Source organism: Schistocerca americana, chromosome 2 (assembly GCF_021461395.2).
Source record: "Schistocerca americana isolate TAMUIC-IGC-003095 chromosome 2, iqSchAmer2.1, whole genome shotgun sequence".
Taxonomy (NCBI): domain Eukaryota; kingdom Metazoa; phylum Arthropoda; class Insecta; order Orthoptera; family Acrididae; genus Schistocerca; species Schistocerca americana.
In genome coordinates, this window is record NC_060120.1 from 790,726,148 (window position 1) to 790,744,240 (window position 18,093).

At 42.1% G+C, this 18,093-nt stretch overlaps 1 protein-coding gene across 1 annotated transcript in view; it reads left to right on the top strand.

Annotated features, from left to right (window-relative positions):
• Positions 1–18,093, top strand: part of LOC124595256 (disks large homolog 5) — a 172,063-nt gene that overhangs the window by 33,211 nt on the left and 120,759 nt on the right. The window contains exon 5 of the mRNA XM_047133923.1: positions 14,584–14,751. Within this exon, the coding sequence (XP_046989879.1) occupies positions 14,584–14,751 (168 nt within the window). The remainder of the gene's footprint in view (positions 1–14,583; positions 14,752–18,093) is intronic.

An 18,093-nucleotide genomic window follows, 5' to 3' on the forward strand; every position in this document is an offset into this window, starting at 1 on the left:
TTGTTTGTGTTTGTGTGTCTATCGACCTGCCAGCGCTTTCGTTCGGTAAGTCACCTCATCTTTGTTTTTATATATAATTTTTCCCACGTGGAATGTTTCCTTCTATGTCTGCTTGTGTCTGTATATGTGTGGATGGATATGTGTGTGTGTGTGTGTGTGTGTGTGTGCGCGCGCGCGCGAGTGTATACCCGTCCTTTTTTCCCCCTAGGGTAAGTCTTTCCGCTCCCGGGATTGGAATGACTCCTGACCCTCTCCCTTAAAACCCAAATCCTTTCGTCTTTCCCTCTCCTTCCCTCTTTCCTGACGAGGCAACCGTTGGTTGTGAAAGCTAGAATTTTGTGTGTATGTTTGTGTTTGTTTGTGTGTCTATCGACGTGCCAGCGCTTTCGTGTGGTAAGTCACATCATCTTTGTTTTTAGATATATTTTTCCCATGTGGAATGTTTCCCTCTATATATATATGATATGTCTGCTTGTGTCTGTATATGTGTGGATGGATATGTGTGTCTGTGTGTGTGCGTGTGTGCGCGAGTGTATACCCGTCCTTTTTTCCCCCCTAGGGTAAGTCTTTCCGCTCCCGGGATTGGAATGACTCCTTACCCTCTCTCTTAAAACCCAAATCCTTTTGTCTTTCCCTCTCCTTCCCTCTTTCCTGATGAAGCAACCGTTGGTTGCGAAAGCTTGAATTTAAATATGTCTGCTTGTGTCTGTATGTGTGGATGGATATGTGCGTGTGTGCGAGTGTATACCTGTCCTTTTTTCCCCCTAAGGTAAGTCTTTCCGCTCCCGGGATTGGAATGACACCTTACCCTCTCCCTTGAAACCCACATCCTTTCGTCTTTCCCTCTCCTTCCCTCTTTCCTGATGAAGCAACCGTTGGTTGCGAAAGCTTGAATTTTGTGTGTATGTTTGTGTTTGTTTGTGTGTCTATCAACCTGCCAGCACTTTCGTTTGGTAAGTCATATCATCTTTGTTTTTAGATATATTTTTTCCACGTGGAATGTTTCCCTCTATTATATATATATATATACGAGGGCCGTTCAGAAAGTAACCTCCGGTTGATTTAAAAAAATACACCAAGTTAAATAAAAATATTTTAATATATACATCTTACAACTACATCTTTGCACTATTTTTCTACATAGTCTCCATAGAGATTGAGGCACTTATCATATCTCTTCACAAGCTTTGAAATTCCTTCTGCATAAAAATCACCCGCTTGTGCCTGGAGCCAGCCTGTGACCACATCTTTGAGCTCTTCGTCGTCATCAAACCGCTGTGACCCGAGCCATTTCTTCAAATGCATGAAGAGGTGATAATCACTTGGCGCCAGGTCTGGGCTGTAAGGTGGATGGTTGATAACATCCCACTTGAAGGACTCAAGAAGGGCCGTTGTTCTGCGAGCAGAGTGAGGACGGGCGTTATCGTGCAAAAAAACGATACCGGAAGTCAGCATACCACGGCGTTTGTTCTGTATAGCCCGTCGTAACTTTTTTATTGTTTCACAGTACACGTCTTGATTAATGGTCGTACCACGTTCCATGAATTCAACCAACAACACCCCTTTGGCATCCCAAAACACCGTTGCCATCAGTTTTCTGGCAGAAAAATCTTGCGAGGCTTTTCTTGGTTTGGTAGGCGAATTTGAATGTGCCCACATCTTTGATTGTTCTTTTGTCTCAGGGTTCACGTACTTAATCCAGGTTTCGTCACCGGTCACGATTCTGTTTAACAATGGTTCTCCTTCGTCCTCATAACGTGACAGAAAGTCTAATGCAGAGGCCATTCTTTGAGTTTTGTGGTGGCTGGTAAGAATTTTGGGCACCCATCTCGCACAGAACTTACGGTAACCCAATCTTGCTGTCACTATCTCGTACAAGAGAGTCTTAGAAATCTGTGGAAAACCAGTAGACAACTCCGACATTGAGAAACGTTGATTTTCATGAACTTTTGCATCAACTGTCTGAACGAGTTCGTCAGTCACCAATGATGGTCTACCACTCCTCTCTTCATCATGAACGTTTTCTCGTCCACTTTTAAATAAACGTACCCATTCACGGACAACTCCTTCACTCATAACTCTTGGTCCGTACACGGCACAAAGCTCACGATGAATAGCTGCTGCAGAATATCCTTTGGCTGTAAAAAACCTTATGACAGCACGCACTTCACATTTGGCGGGGTTTTCTATTGCAGCACACATTTCAAACTGCCACAAAAACTAAACTAGCGCAGGCACAACGTTCACTCGACCACGGCTTGATGCCGACTGACCTGTTGAGTGCGTGAACGCACAGATGGCGTCGCTACTCCCCCCACAACCCGCACTGTGACCAATCGGAGGTTACTTTCTAAACCGCCCTCGTATAAACAAAGATGATGTGACGTACCATACGAAAGTGCTGGCAGGTCGTTAGAAACACAAACAGACACATACATACACACAAAATTCAAGCTTTCGCAACAAACTGTTGCCTCATGAGGAAAGAGGGAAGGAGAGGGAAAGACAAAAGGATGTGGGTTTTAAGGGAGAGGGTAAGGAGTCATTCCAATCCCGGGAGCGGAAAGACTTACCTTAGGGGGAAAAAAGGAAGGGTATCCACTCGCGCGCGCACACACACACACACATCCATCCACACTCTCCCTTAAAACCCACATCCTTTCGTCTTTCCCTCTCCTTCCCTCTTTCCTGATGAGGCAACAGTTTGTTGCAAAAGCTTGAATTTTGTGTGTTTGTTTGTGTGTCTGTCGACCTGCCAGCACTTTCATTTGGTAAGTCACATCATCTTTGTTTTTTTTATATATATATATATATAACCCACGGTTGCTTCGTCAGGAAAGACGGAAGGAGAGGGAAAGACAAAAGGATGTGGATTTTAAGGGAGAGGGTAAGGAGTCATTCCAGTCCCGGGAGCGGAAAGACTCATCTTAGGGGGAAAAAAGGACAAGTATACACTCGCGCGCGCACACACACACACACACACACACATATCCATCTACACATATAGAGACACAAGCAGACATATTTAAAGACAAAGAGTTTGGGCAGAGATGTCAGTCGAGGCGGAAGTGCAGAGGCAAAGATGATGTTGAATGACAGGTGAGGTGTGAGTGGCAGCAACTTGAAATTAGCGGAGATTGAGGCCTGGTGGGTAACAGGAAGAGAGGATATATTGAAGAGCAAGTTCCCATCTCCGGAGTTCGGATAGGTTGGTGTTGGTGGGAAGTATCCAGATAACCCGGACAGTGTAACACTGTGCCAAGATGTGCTGGCCGTGCACCAAGGTATGCTTAGCCACAGGGTGATCCTCATTACCAACAAACACTGTCTGCCTGTGTCCATTCATGCGAATGGACAGTTTGTTGCTGGTCATTCCCACATAGAATGCATCACAGTGTAGGCAGGTCAGTTGGTAAATCACGTGGGTGCTTTCACATGTGGCTCTGCCTTTGATCGTGTACACCTTCCGGGTTACAGGACTGGAGTAGGTGGTGGTAGTAGGGTGCATGGGACAGGTTTTACACCGGGGTTGGTTACAAGGATAGGAGCCAGAGGGTAGGGAAGGTGGTTTGGGGATTTCATAGGGATGAACTAACAGGTTACGAAGGTTAGGTGGACGGCGGAGAGACACTCTTGGTGGAGTGGGGAGGATTTCATGAAGGATGGATCTCATTTCAGTGCAGGATTTGAGGAAGTCGTATCCCTGCTGGAGAGCCACATTCAGAGTCTGGTCCAGTCCTGGAAAGTATCCTGTCACAAGTGGGGCACTTTTGTGGTTCTTCTGTGGGGGATTCTGGGTTTGAGGGGATGAGGAAGTGGCCCTGGTTATTTGCTTCTGTACCAGGTCGGAAGGGTAGTTGCGGGATGTGAAAGCTGTTGTCAGGTTGTTGGTGTAATGGTTCAGGGATTCCGGACTGGAGCAGATTCGTTTGCCACGAAGACCTAGGCTGTAGGGAAGGGACCGTTTGATGTGGAATGGGTGGCAGCTGTCATAATGGAGGTACTGTTGCTTGTTGGTGGGTTTGATGTGGACGGACGTGTGAAGTTGGCCATTGGACAGGTGGAGGTCAACGTCAAAGAAAGTGGCATGGGATTTGGAGTAGGACCAGGTGAATCCGATGGAACCAAAGGAGTTGAGGTTGGAGAGGAAATTCTGGAGCTCTTCTTCACTGTGAGTCCAGATCATGAAGATGTCATCAATAAATCTGTACCAAACTTTGGGTTGGCAGGCCTGGGTAACCAAGAAGGCTTCCTCTAAGCGACCCATGAATAGGTTGGCGTACGCAGGGGCCATCCTGGTACCCATGGCTGTTCCCTTTAATTGTTGGTATGTCTGGCCTTCAAAAGTGAAGAAGTTGTGGGTCAGGATGAAACTGGCTAAGGTGATGAGGAAAGAGGTTTTAGGTAGGGTGGCAGGTGATCGGCGTGAAAGGAAATGCTCCATCGCAGCGAGGCCCTGGACGTGCGGAATATTTGTATATAAGGAAGTGGCATCAATGGTTACAAGGATGGTTTCTGGGGGTAACACATTGGGTAAGGATTCCAGGCGTTCGAGAAAGTGGTTGGTGTCTTTGATGATGGATGGGAGACTGCATGTAATGGGTTGAAGGTGTTGAGTTACATAGGCAGATATACGTTCTGTGGGGGCTTGGTAACCAGCTACAATGGGACGGCCGGGATGATTGGGTTTGTGGATTTTAGGAAGAAGGTAGAAGGTAGGGGTGCGGGGTGTCGGTGGGGTCAGGAGGTTGATGGAGTCAGGTGAAAGTTTTTCAAGGGGGCCTAAGGTTCTGAGGATTCCTTGAAGCTCCGCCTGGACATTGGGAATGGGGCTACCTAGGCAAACTTTGTATGTGGTGTTGTCTGAAAGCTGACACAGTCCCTCGGCCACAGACTCCCGACGATCAAGTACCACGGTCATGGAACCCTTGTCCGCCGGAAGAATGACGATGGATCGGTCAGCCTTCAGATCACGGATAGCCTGGGCTTCAGCAGTTGTGATGTTGGGAGTAGGATTAAGGTTTTTTAAGAAGGATTGAGATGCAAGGCTGGAAGTCAGAAATTCCTGGAAGGTTTGGAGAGGGTGATTTTGAGGAAGAGAAGGTGGGTCCCGCTGCGACGGGGGACGGAACTGTTCCAGGCAGGGTTCAATTTGGATGGTGTCTTGGGGAGTTGGATCATTAGGAGTAGGATTAGGATCATTTTTCTTCGTGGCAAAGTGATATTTCCAGCAGAAAGTACGAGTGTAGGACAATAAATCTTTGACGAGGGCTGTTTGGTTGAATCTGGGAGTGGGGCTAATGGTGTGGCCTTTGGATAGGACAGAGGTTTCGGATTGGGAGAGAGGTTTGGAGGAACGGTTAACTACTGAATTAGGGTGTTGTGGTTCCAGATTGTGTTGATTGGAATTTTGAGGTTTTGGAGGGAGTGGAGCTGGAAGTGGGAGATTGAGTAGATGGGAGAGACTGGGTTTTTGTGCAATGAGAGGAGGTTGAGGTTTACTGGAAAGGTTGTGAAGGGTGAGTGAGTTGCCTTTCCGGTGGTGGGAAACCAGGAGATTGGATAGTTTTTTGAGGTGGAGGGTGGCATGCTGTTGTAATTTACGGTTGGCCTGTAGGAGGATGCTCTGAACAGCCGGTGTGGATGTGGGAGAGGAAAGATTAAGGACTTTTATTAAGGATTGGAGTTGACGGGTGTGATCATTGGCTGAGTTGATGTGTAGGTGAAGGATTACGTGGGTGAGGGCAATGGATTGTTCAGTTTGGAACTGGTATAGGGACTGATGGAAAGAAGGGTTGCAGCCAGAGATGGGAACTTTAAGTGTGATGCCTTTGGGGGTAATGCCAAATGTCAGACAAGCCTGAGAAAATAGAATATGGGAGCGTAATCTGGCTAGGGCGAAGGCATGTTTGCGGAGGGAATGTAAATAAAACTTAATGGGGTCGTTGTGGGGGTGTTGTGAGGGTGACATGGTATTAGAAGGTGGAAAGTGTAACATGAGGCTGAAATGAAAATGAAAATAAAAATATATGGGGAGGGATAAAGGTGGACTGGAAAGTAACTGGAGATCTGGTGTGAAAAAAGGCGAAAAGGTGTTGGTTACAGCTGGGCTATGTTGGACTTGGGTTGGTAGACAACTATGTGCACAAAGGTTAGGTGGTTGTGTTGCCGCCAAAACACGTTAGAGGACGGAGAAATTCGGGAAAATTTCGAAAAAACTGCATGTAATATATTAAAAGGAGTGGTTTTGTGGCGGCAGATTATGAAAATGAGGCTAACAATTGTCTGACGAAGAAATAATGAAGTTAAAACCTGTGGGAAGCGGCTAAAAATTGTCAGTGATGTGGGAAAAACGGAAATGGAAATAAAGCGAAAGTTATTAGAACCAGCCGAAATGGTTGTTTAAAAGGTGAAAGGAACTGTTTGTGAACTAGAAATGGTGGATTTTATAGCGGCGGTAGTGTTGAAAGCGGCAAAAAAAATTTTTTTGGTTATGGTTTGGACGTGGGTTATGTATTATTGAGTATATATAGGCGGGATAAAATTGTACAGCAGATTACGGTAAAAAGGAGAAGGTGAATACAAAGTGAAACTACTGGCAAAAGCAGAAAGAGAAAATAAGATGACAGAAAAGATTTCGAAATGCAACAGTGACAATAACAAACGTAATTGTTGGTTTCAAATTAATGATATCAATATAATAGAGGGAAACATTCCTCGCGGGAAAAATATATTTAAAAACAAAGATGATGTGACTTACCATACGAAAGTGCTGGCAGGTCGATAGAAACACAAACAGACACATACATACACACAAAATTCAAGCTTTTGCAACAAACTGTTGCCTCATCAGGAAAGAGGGAAGGAGAGGGAAAGACAAAAGGATGTGGGTTTTAAGGGAGAGGGTAAGGATTCATTCCAATCCCGGGAGCGGATAGACTTACGTTAGGGGGAAAAAAGGACAGGTATACACTCGAGCGCACACACACACATATCCATCCACACATATACAGACACAAGCGCGCACACACACACACACACACACACACACACACACACACACACATACCCACGGTTGCTTCGTCAGGAAAGACGGAAGGAGAGGGAAAGACGAAAGGATGTGGGTTTTAAGGGAGAGGGTAAGGAGTCATTCCAGTACCGGGAGCGGAAAGACTCACCTTAGGGGGAAAAAAGAACGGGTATACACTCGCGCACACACACACATATCCATCCACACATATACAGACACAAGCAGACATATTTAAAGACAAAGAGTTTGGGCAGAGATGTCAGTCGAGGCGGAAGTGCAGAGGCAAAGATGATGTTGAATGACAGGTGAGGTGTGAGTGGTGGCAACTTGAAATTAGCGGAGATTGAGGCCTGGTGGGTAACGGGAAAAGAGGATATATTGAAGAGCAAGTTCCCATCTCCAGAGTTCGGATAGGTTGGTGTTGGTGGGAAGTGTCCAGATAACCCGGACGGTGTAACACTGTGCCAAGATGTGCTGGCCGTGCGCCAAGGCATGTTTAGTCACAGGGTGATCCTCATTACCAACAAACACTGTCTGCCTGTGTCCATTCATGCGAATGGATAGTTTGTTGCTGGTCATTCCCACATAGAAAGCTTCACAGTGTAGGCAGGTCAGTTGGTAAATCACGTGGGTGCTTTCACACGTGGCTCTGCCTTTGATCGCGTACACCTTCCGGGTTACAGGGCTGGAGTAGGTGGTGGTGGGAGGGTGCATTGGACAGGTTTTACACCGGGGGCGGTTACAAGGGTAGGAGCCAGAGGATAGGGAAGGTGGTTTGGGGATTTCATAGGGATGAACTAAGAGGTTACGAAGGTTAGGTGGACAGCGGAAAGACACTCTTGGAGGACTGGGGAGGATTTCATGAAGGATGGATCTCATTTCAGGGCAGGATTTGAGGAAGTCGTATCCCTGCTGGAGAACCACATTCAGAGTCTGATCCAGTCCCGGAAAGTATCCTGTCACAAGTGGGGCACTTTTGTGGTTCTTTGCCTCTTTACTTCCCCTCAAACCCAGAACCTCACACAGAATAACCACAAAAGTGCCCCACTTGTGACAGGAAACATTTCGAGTCCAAGTCACTTTGTGGATAAGGAAACCTCCATCAATGACAAAAAATTTACTCGGTCCACCTGACTTCACATCTTCCACTGGAACGAAGGCATTGTAGAATGAAGATTTTGTTCCTTTTCGCATGCCTTTTTCTGAGAATAGGGACATTGGGTGAGGAGCAAGTTCATATTTCAGAGAGGCATTTAACTCTTCTTCACTTTGTTTCATTAAACAAATCCTTTGGAAAAGAGTTAAAGGATCAACAGGAGTACTTTTAGTGCTCCCAGCTTTTACAGAATCAAATGCAGAAAGGAGAGTCAAACTATATCTTTTCTAGGGAACTTTACATCGTGGAAATTGTCACCAACTATTCTTTGCTCAAAATTTGAAAAATTGGTATTTTTTGACGCACTGTAGCGCCTTAGATACTGGGAGTAGAAAGAAATGGTAAGAATCACATTTGTAGAGAATTTTGTGCTCTTTAAAAAAGAAAATAGACGTCAAAGCGATAGGAGCAAATGAAACAGATATTTTGAAAAAACTGAAAAAAGTCCGAAATTTTCGAAGTTTTTTGACAGCAGAAAGTTTTTCCAAGAGAAATTTTGTTGGCAAAACTTAGTTTTCTAACCTTTCCAACAATATGAACGAGTGAAAAAAAATAAAATCTTCTACCCCACCTTTTGCAAGGTACAGGCTTTTTTTCTGACAGTTTCACTGGACTAATACTTGATGTTAACAAATTTCTCTTGTTCAGAAACGCTTTCCTTGTCATTGCCAGTCTACATTTTATATCCTCTGTGCTTCGACCATCATCAGTTATTTTACTCCCTAAATAGCAAAACTCCTTTACTACTTTAAGTGTCTCATTTCCTAATCTAATTCCCTCAGCATCACCCGATTTAATTTGACTACATTCCATTATCCTCGTTTTGCTTTTGTTGGTGTCCATCCTATATCCTCCTTTCAAGACACTGTCCATTCCGTTCAGCTGCTCTCCAAGTCCTATGCTGTCTCTGACAGAATTACAGTGTCATCGGCGAACCTCAAAGTTTTTATTTCTTCTCCATGAATTTTAATACCTACTCCGAATTTTTCTTTTGTTTCCTTTACTGCTTGCTCAATATACAGATTGAATAACATTGGGGAGAGGCTACAACCCTGTCTCACTCCCGTCCCAACCACCTCTTCCCTTTCATGCCCCTTGATTCTTATAACTGCCATCTGGTTTCAGTACAAATTGTAAATAGCCTTTCGCTCCCTATATTTTACCCCTGCCACCTTCAGAATTTGAAAGAGAGTATTCCACCTGGTAAGGGCCTTCTAATTGACTAGCTTCTCACAGATCATGATCTGTGTGTCCTCAGCAATGGTTCTCCTACTCACTTCAGTACTGCCCATAGTGTATTGCTCTAATGACCTTTTTCCCTAATCTTGTGGCTTCACTACATGACGACCTGTGTGATAGTGACCAGTTTCCAATTACCCTGTCATTTCTTTGCCACTGCCGGACAGACAGACTACTGCATTGGGCATTTGACAGAGCCAGTTGGCCTTTGTATGCCTCTGTGGTTTCATTCTCAGTCTCTTTCTTCTGCTGTATCTGCTATTTCCCTTTCTACAGGTCCCCTAGACTGTCAGATGGTGCCGTGATGAACCAAATACATTGCAGTAACTATTCAGGATCACCCTGCGGTGATTTAAATGACATCCTTGGCAGACCAGCCTTATCACTTTTGAGCAACTTCATGCTAAGCCTTGCTGTCTAATCAAATGCAGCAAGAAGAAATGCTGGGAATGCTATGTCTCCTACATGGGGATGTATGCATCTTCATTTCAGGTGTGGGACAAGCTAAGTGGTTTTATGAGCTGCCAACGATCAACAGCTGTTGCCAGCCTTGTCCCACAGGGTTTGTACTGATTTGTTGGTTCTTGCAAAATACCTTATGACCTGAGTAGCAACAGCATTTGGCATCCTTCCGTATCCAGCTACCTTTCTATTGTAGAAGCGACAAGTTGAAGACAGCCCCTTACATTTCACTCCCTACCAAACTGAAACTTACAATGAACTCATCACTGACTGGGAACTATTTTAGGTTCTTGCCTCATCCCATGATGCAGCCCTTTGCTGTGATTGAATTCACAATCAGATGATCAAACACCTGGATGTTACCCAAAGGCAGCATCCCCTGAGGGTCTTCAACCATCTTTGACTCCAAGGTGCCTTTCCCTCACAATAGCGTAGTTGTCCTAGTCCTTACGCCAGGCAGGAACCTAACATATCTTGACAGTTAGTGGCCATGTAGCCAGAACAACATTCTCTGAAAGGTGCTTGAAAGGATGGTTGCCCATGGGTTACGTTGGGTTCTCGAATCTCTGGGCCTTTTGTTGCCCTTTAAAAAGCTGCGATGGAAGATAACAACCAATCAACCACATAGGAGAATATCAGATTGATCCTGTGGCAATAACCAGAAAATTCTCTCCAGAAATCATGAATGTGAGGGTTGTGTGGAGTCTTATCACAACATCTCACAGATCAAACTTCATTTTATACCCAACAGAAAGAGGGGCCAAAAGTCTAAACTCCCATGTATAACTCAGAATACTTGAAAGAATATGCAGCAGATTTTGCACAATCACTACAGACCAACATACAAATGTGGAACAAGCTTCTTGAAACCGTTCAACAATCAGCAAGAAAACTTGCTCAACCACCATGGAGACAGAAGCAAAGATGGCGGATCTCAGACTGCGACAGATCCCTAGAATCCCATATCAGAGCCTGAAAGTTATGGCATAGCCACAAACTCCAGGGATTTGGCATAATTTTTTAGAAACGCAGAGAAAAATATGTAAAACAATCAAATGTATTAAACAGTACACTACCTCAAAATATTAGAGGACATTGATAATGATTTCAAAAAGAACAACATATGAATTTTTTAAAAGACATTTCTGGAAGAACAAAGAACTACAAACCCTTCAGTCTTTAGTTTCGTCACCCTGATGGACCACTTGAGACAAATATACAAGCCAACTATGAAATTCTGAAGCAGTACTTCTATAAACTACCCAACTGTGAACCATCTGCAATTTCACTTTACTGCTCCAAATAAAACACTCTTCCATCTACACATGAGGAAATACTAAACAATGTTTAACATCTAAAAACAACAGAGTACCAGGGGACAACGGTACAATTGCAGAAATGCTCTCTTGATTGACAGACTACAAACCATCATTGTCAATACACATGAAAATGGCAACATACCAGCAGATAGGAAAAATGCTTTGAGCCACCCATTACACAAAAAGGGGAATAAGACATATCCAAACAGTTGCTGAGGTGTTGCACGTTTACCAGTTGCCTGCAAGGTTTTTTTTTTCTTTCTTTTTTTCTTTCTTTTTTTTTTTCCTCCTTCAGATACCCTGCTTACCAAGCTGGAGCAACAGACAGAAAAATTGATCAGGGAATACCGAGGTGGGCTTCCAATCAGGCTGCTGATATGCAGAGCAGATCTGGAATCTCAAATGATACTGCTACACTGAAAGTGAAATTTCACAGTTTTCACTTTCATAGATTTCAAGAAAGCTTACGACTCGATCGACTGCATCTCCCCGTTTAATATGCTTCACGAATATAGTTTGGATAATGAAACAACTTTGTTAATATAACAGACTTTGACAGCCACATAAAGTTAATGGGGTCCCCACTCCTGGGTGCAAGAAAGAAGCACTCAGCAAAGACAGGCCACAAGTGGTCCATTGGGGCCATCCGACAAGACAGGTCCAAAGTAAAAGGAGGAAGAGTTTTTGGGAAGATAAGAAGAACAAGAAAGCTAGTGCTATGTAATGGTTTCTCATGTTTCTTAGAGGGCCACCATGAAAATAATCACAATTGCTTCTTTCTTGATATGTCTGTAGTTCCTCTGAACAACTATCAGTTCTTTGATGTAAACACTATTGCCTGTTCAAAACCATATTGTCGATGTGACAAAAAAGTGCCAATTCTTTATTCTGATGGATCTTCCGTAATTGTCAGCATTTTATGCAGGTCATATGTTGTTATAAATTTGGCATCCACAAACTTTGTTTTAATTTGTTGAATGCAAATTGGCATTCACTGTTCAGATTCCATTTTGTGCCTTTTGAAAATTCATGCAGCATGTTGGATAAACTTCCTGTAGTAATTTATTTGGCCTAACACAGTCTGTACCTGCGTACGGTCTTTTGGAACTGGGAAGTTTTTGATGGCTTCAGTATGTTAGCACAGTCAGCCCTGAATGGTAATCTCCTGTATCAGTATTGACGAAATGGAGTATTTATGAGCATGAATCTGTGTGTGTATGTCTTAAGCATATGAACCAAAACCTAGCATATCCTGATGGTGTTTGTGTGTTGTCTAGAAGATTGAAAGAGCTGGAATAAGGATTTGGCAGACTCGAAAATGTGGCAAAAGAGTTGAGGCCTTGTGTAAACAACACCAAAGTACAGTTTTTCTTCACTTCTAGGAGAAAAGGCTGTGGTTGAATCAAAATACATCCAGTTGAATTTAATCAAATACAAGAGATATGAAAAGTTCCAGTACTTGGGAGCACTGGTAACTGACAACAACAACATAAGTGAAGAAACAATTTGACGGATTTCCACAGGGAGTAGATCTTCCTGGGCCCTGATGAAAAGTATTCAGTCACATAGCCTGAGCAGAAAATCCGAGGTGACTGTGTATTGAATGGTTGTAAGACCAGTGTAATGTATGGTGAGAAACATGGACAATGTTGAGCAGAAAAGGAATTCCTGAGAAAATGATACAGAAAAATATTAAGATAGATTTCTGAAACAGTGAATGAGGTGAGTGAGGCAGGGAATAGAGACCATGGTAAACAAAGAATAGGAAGGACTATGGTTATTGTGACCTAGTTTTGGAAATCAAGAGCAACAGATTAATATAGTTGGGCCGTTTAGAATGAATGTCAGAATATAGATCTGTGAAGAAGATCTACAGAGGAAATCCATGTGGCAGAAGGTGCAAAAGGAGACCATAGAAACGATGGTTTGATGATGTGAGTGACTTGAGAAAAACAGGAGTGAGAAGATGGAGGAAAAGAACAGATCATAGAGATTGGGCTGTGATTGTCAAAGGCCAAAGCCCTACATGGGCTGTAGTGCCCAGGAGTAAGTAAGCAACCTCCTGTATCTGTATAGAGCAAATGAAGTATTTATGACCATGAATCTTTGTTTGTCATCATCCAAAGGTATCTGTAAATAGACCTCCTTGCGATCAAGTTTATTGAAGTATACACCAACTGCTAATTTACACATGAGCTCTTCTGGTTTCAGAATTGGGTAAGCATCAAATGATAGATTGTGACTTTACTACTGTTTTGCAGTCTCCACAGGTTTGTACTGTGCCATTCATTTTCTGTACAACCCTGACTGGCATTGTCCATTGACTACTGATTATGGATTCAATAATACCAGTCTGTTCAAGGTGGTCGAGTTCCTATCTGACTTTTCTTTAACACAAAGGGAACATTGTGCAGTTTACAAAATTTTGGCGTAGCATTTGGCTTCAGTGTGATGTGTGCCTTGTAATTGTTAATGCTACTTGTTGCATTGGAAAAAATATTATCAGATTTTTGCAACAGTGTTGCAAACTTTTCTGTTGTATGAATCTGATTTGCTCCATTATGAATGGTGAGATCAGCTGTGGTAGAGAGATCAAGGTCCAGCAAATTTATTGCTTTGTGAGAATCGACGATTTAATAAGCGAACTCTGAAATTCATTTAATTTTGGTGATACTAATTTTTTGCTTGCCTGTTGAAGGATCATAGAAATGATGAGCCTGTATCAGTTTGATCTGAGCTGCTGCAGCTGGTGGTCATGTGTGTGCGATGTGTGCTTGCTTGTGTGAATGAATGGTGTGTGTGTCTCTCTTTCTTGTTCTGGCGAAGGCTGTATCTGAAAGCTTATATGGAAGTATCTTTTAATTGTGCCTTTCTGCAACTTAATGTGTCATCTTTACAGTAAGTAGCAATCAGTCTTTCCTGCTTTGTATGTATTAGTGTTTTGTTTCACAGAGAGCTCTTACCAGTTGTATGAAAGGAGAGGTTTTAAATAATTTAATTTCCAGGTTATTGGGTTTGCAGTTGCTGCATTAAGTTGTCATTTTCATTCCACAATATTTTAACTTTTCTTGTTGTACTTGAAAGGTGTTGGTCTCAGATTTCATTACTCGCTGTTGGAGTACAACCAAATTCTGAATTGGAGATGCAACATGCCACCGTAGCAATTGCTTTAGTGACACCATCAAAGAAAAATAGTCTCATAGAAATTTAAGATCAACCAATGAGTTATAAGTAAGCAAAATTTGGTAAGATAATAGCTTTTGCTCATCTGCAAACACAGAAACTTGGAAATCATTAATTTTGCTGTGAAAACCTCATAGATTACATTTAAATTAGCTGTTTTTATTGCTTATAATTTGTATTATGATTTGTTGCAGGAAGTGATAGTGAGTGAGGGTGGTACAAATGATAGCTTAAATCAGCAGTATTTCAATGCACTGAGGAAGTACGAGGCTGTGAAGGATGAGTATGATGCCTTGAGAAAACGATATGATGATTTGCTCTCCTCCCATTCTACTGCTGTGAGCAAGCTAGAACTGGCACAGGTTGGTAATACTCTCTGTCATTAAAGTGTATCAGAAGTTAGTCTTATTATTTTCACATGAATACTTTGGTGTTGGTATTTAATTATCTTTAAAATATTATAACGATATGAATATGTCAGTTGTATATAACCTGATTATGTGTAAATTGAACAGAAAATTGTCATATACTTGATTTGAATTGTGACTTACAAGTAAGCTGACTTTGTTCTTATTGTGACAGGAACGAAGGTTTCTTTAATAGTTTCTGTGTTGAGTGTGAAGGAATTGTTGTGCATCATTTCACAGCATTCAACTATTTTACAAGTAGGTACCCTAAATGAACCAGAACATTCAATCTTATCACCTTCTTAGATTCTCTGTTATATGTTTGTATTGACGATGTCCACAATATATATTCCCAATGAAAGTTCTCTTCAATCAATTGAATTAGTGTTTCTCATCCTGTATGGTAAGTCTCCCCTGACCCGAGGTTCTGGGTGACTCACAAAATGTACCCCTTTTCCTAGACCTCTCCAGTCCTTTTCCTTCACCCTTCTTCCTTTCCATTCAACACTTCTGCCTGAAGAAGGAGCCGCTGACTCCGAAAGCTTGCCAATCACAACAGTCTTTTACGTGTGTGTGTGTGTGTGTGTGTGTGTGTGTGTGTGTTTTCTGCTGCCACTTGGTGAGTAGACTTTTTATCTATTCAGTTAAATAATTTTATCAATAATTGATTGTTTTTGTTGTTACATTGAATTAGTGTGATACAAAAGGACTGTGCATAGGCCATAAATGGAATTATATATTTTGTAAACTACTCAGAGGAGACAGTACATGGGCACATGTTTTAATGCATTCAACTAAGCTAATTTTGTAATGGAGAAAACAGTAAAAAGGAAGATAACAGAGGGAACTGGGAATTGGACATTTTATTACATACATCTGATAGTTGTTGTTACAATAATGATGCATTGGTGTGAAGAGGTGCAGTGCAGGGAAAAAAGTGAGATTCTTTTAAAACAATTAAGAAAGTGTAGAATTAAAGGGTCTGAGAAGATATTACAGAACACCAACTGAAATACATTTTGTTTGGACAGAGATTGAGAAATATGACTGTTACCTTCCAGTCTGACATTAGACGTTATTTTGTTGCTGTTAGTGTGAGGCTCATGACAATATACTCTGCAGAAAAAATGTGCACTAAGAATTTAATGGAGAATGTTGTGACTCTGAAGCTCTTAATAATTATAATTTTCAATGTACATATTGCATGGAAGGGGTGGGTTTGAAGCTTCCATCCCACCATCTCTATTTAGATTTTTCCTGATTTTCCAAAATGACTCGAATCTGTCCCTCAGTACCATTTGAGCACCCCAAGCTTGAGTGGGAAAGGGGCAAATTCGCGTCTCAGATTTTCACGCTGTAAAAATGAAGGTGTATATGACCATGCCACATAATTTTATGAATTTATTTTTTCATTGAAAGCTTTAGTTTTCTTGTTAGAAAAAATAACTAGTGATTTTCATTTCCCGTGATTTTTTTTTTTTTAGTTCTCTAAAATTTCTCATCCCCCCCCCCCCCCCTCCGCATGTGTTTGTGTGGAACTTTACCTTCTTAATAAACCATTCACCTTTTCATAATTTACAGCAGTCACTTGATTCACAAATTGTCTATTGAAAATGTATGATAGCGTGCAGCTTACCAATCGCTTTACTGTAGATCGTACATTACTGTGAATGAAATACAGCTAAAAGTACAAAAGTGGTTTTGAAATGGTAGTGGCACTGATTTCTGTCTTAATTCTTCTCTTATGATGTTGGCAAAATAGATCCATCCGAGCTCTTCCTACCTCTCCCTTCTCCATTCCTTGTTGCTAACTGGTAAACTGTGCAGCGTAGGTCACCACGTGCAAAGACATAAAATTTCTTTTCTATGTGAAATATGGTTCTGCACCTAATACAAACTTTCTTCAAATTTTTTGTGAAATTATTTTTTGAAGCAAAAACTTCTGCCTTGCTAAATGCTTGTAAGATTGTGTGTGGCACATAAAATACTTTAGCAGCCTTCGATGTCCATATATTTTCATCTCTGGCTGCACAAATTGCCATGGCCATATTTATTTACACTAAGCAGATTGAGAAGGATGTAGGCTGCAGTAGGTACTGGGAGATAAAGAAGCTTGCACAGGATAGAGTAACATGGAGAGCTGCATCAAACCAGTCTCAGGACTGAAGACCACAACAACAACAACAACAACAACAACAACAACAACATATTTATTTTGTCCCACTTCTTCCTTTTTCCCTGCAGGATATGTTTTGACATTTACCTTTGCATTCTAGAAAACAGTGGCTCAGGTTAGTCATATTGATGAAATGCTCCAAAATCTGGCTATTGCCTAAATTTAGACCACATGTAATAGGCCGAATTCAGACCATTACTTCTACATAATTTTTAGGTTAGTTACACAATAAAAAAAACGATGGCTGTTAAAACTCAAGATAGTCTAAAAGCTAAGATTACCCTTAACGTGACATACTAGAGAGAAGACTGCTTTTAAACATAGAAACTTTATGAAAAAGCAATGAATCTGTGCCTGCAATAGCTTTAAGATGGTTGAAATTTAGTTTATGTTGGCTACAGCCACGTACAACAATTTACAAAGATAGCAGTTTTACAGAACAACTGATTTGGTCTGCGAGACTTTTGATTGTTTCCAAATTTTCTTTATTGTCTAAAGCGTTAGATGCTACTCTGCAGTAATATGTATTTACAGCATAACTTGATCTGAGCTGGTGGGATTATATCAGAAACAACAATGGCCTGCAGACAAATGTACCGAGTGAGGTGGCGCAGTGGTTAGCACACTGGACTTGCATTTGGGAGGATGACAGTTCAAACCCTTGCCTGGCCATCCTGATTTAGTTTTTCCGTAATTTCCCTAAATCACTTCAGGCAAATGCCAGGATGATTCCTCAGAGTGGCAAGCGTACAGGCCAAGTGGCCTCTGCTCTTTCCACACCATAGTGCCTCATTCGACCACAGCTTGCCCTGCTCCGAGCATTCGCACTCCAACAAACCACACCTGAGTGCTGCCGCATTCGAGCGAGTATGAGCAAGCAAAATTCCCAATCTGCAGACTTGTGCTTCCCTCCCAGTGCCCTCCATCTTAGTGATGGGCTGAATTTTCATTTGATGGTGATGATACTGGGGTGATGATGGCAATTTAAAATGAGAAGTAACAGAAGGAGCAGTTCAGGAAAATCTGGGTGCTTGAAACATTTTCTAAATATCAGCAAAACCAAAATAGTATAAATGAACACAAGAATGCACAGATATATGCAATTACATTGTCCTAGCTGA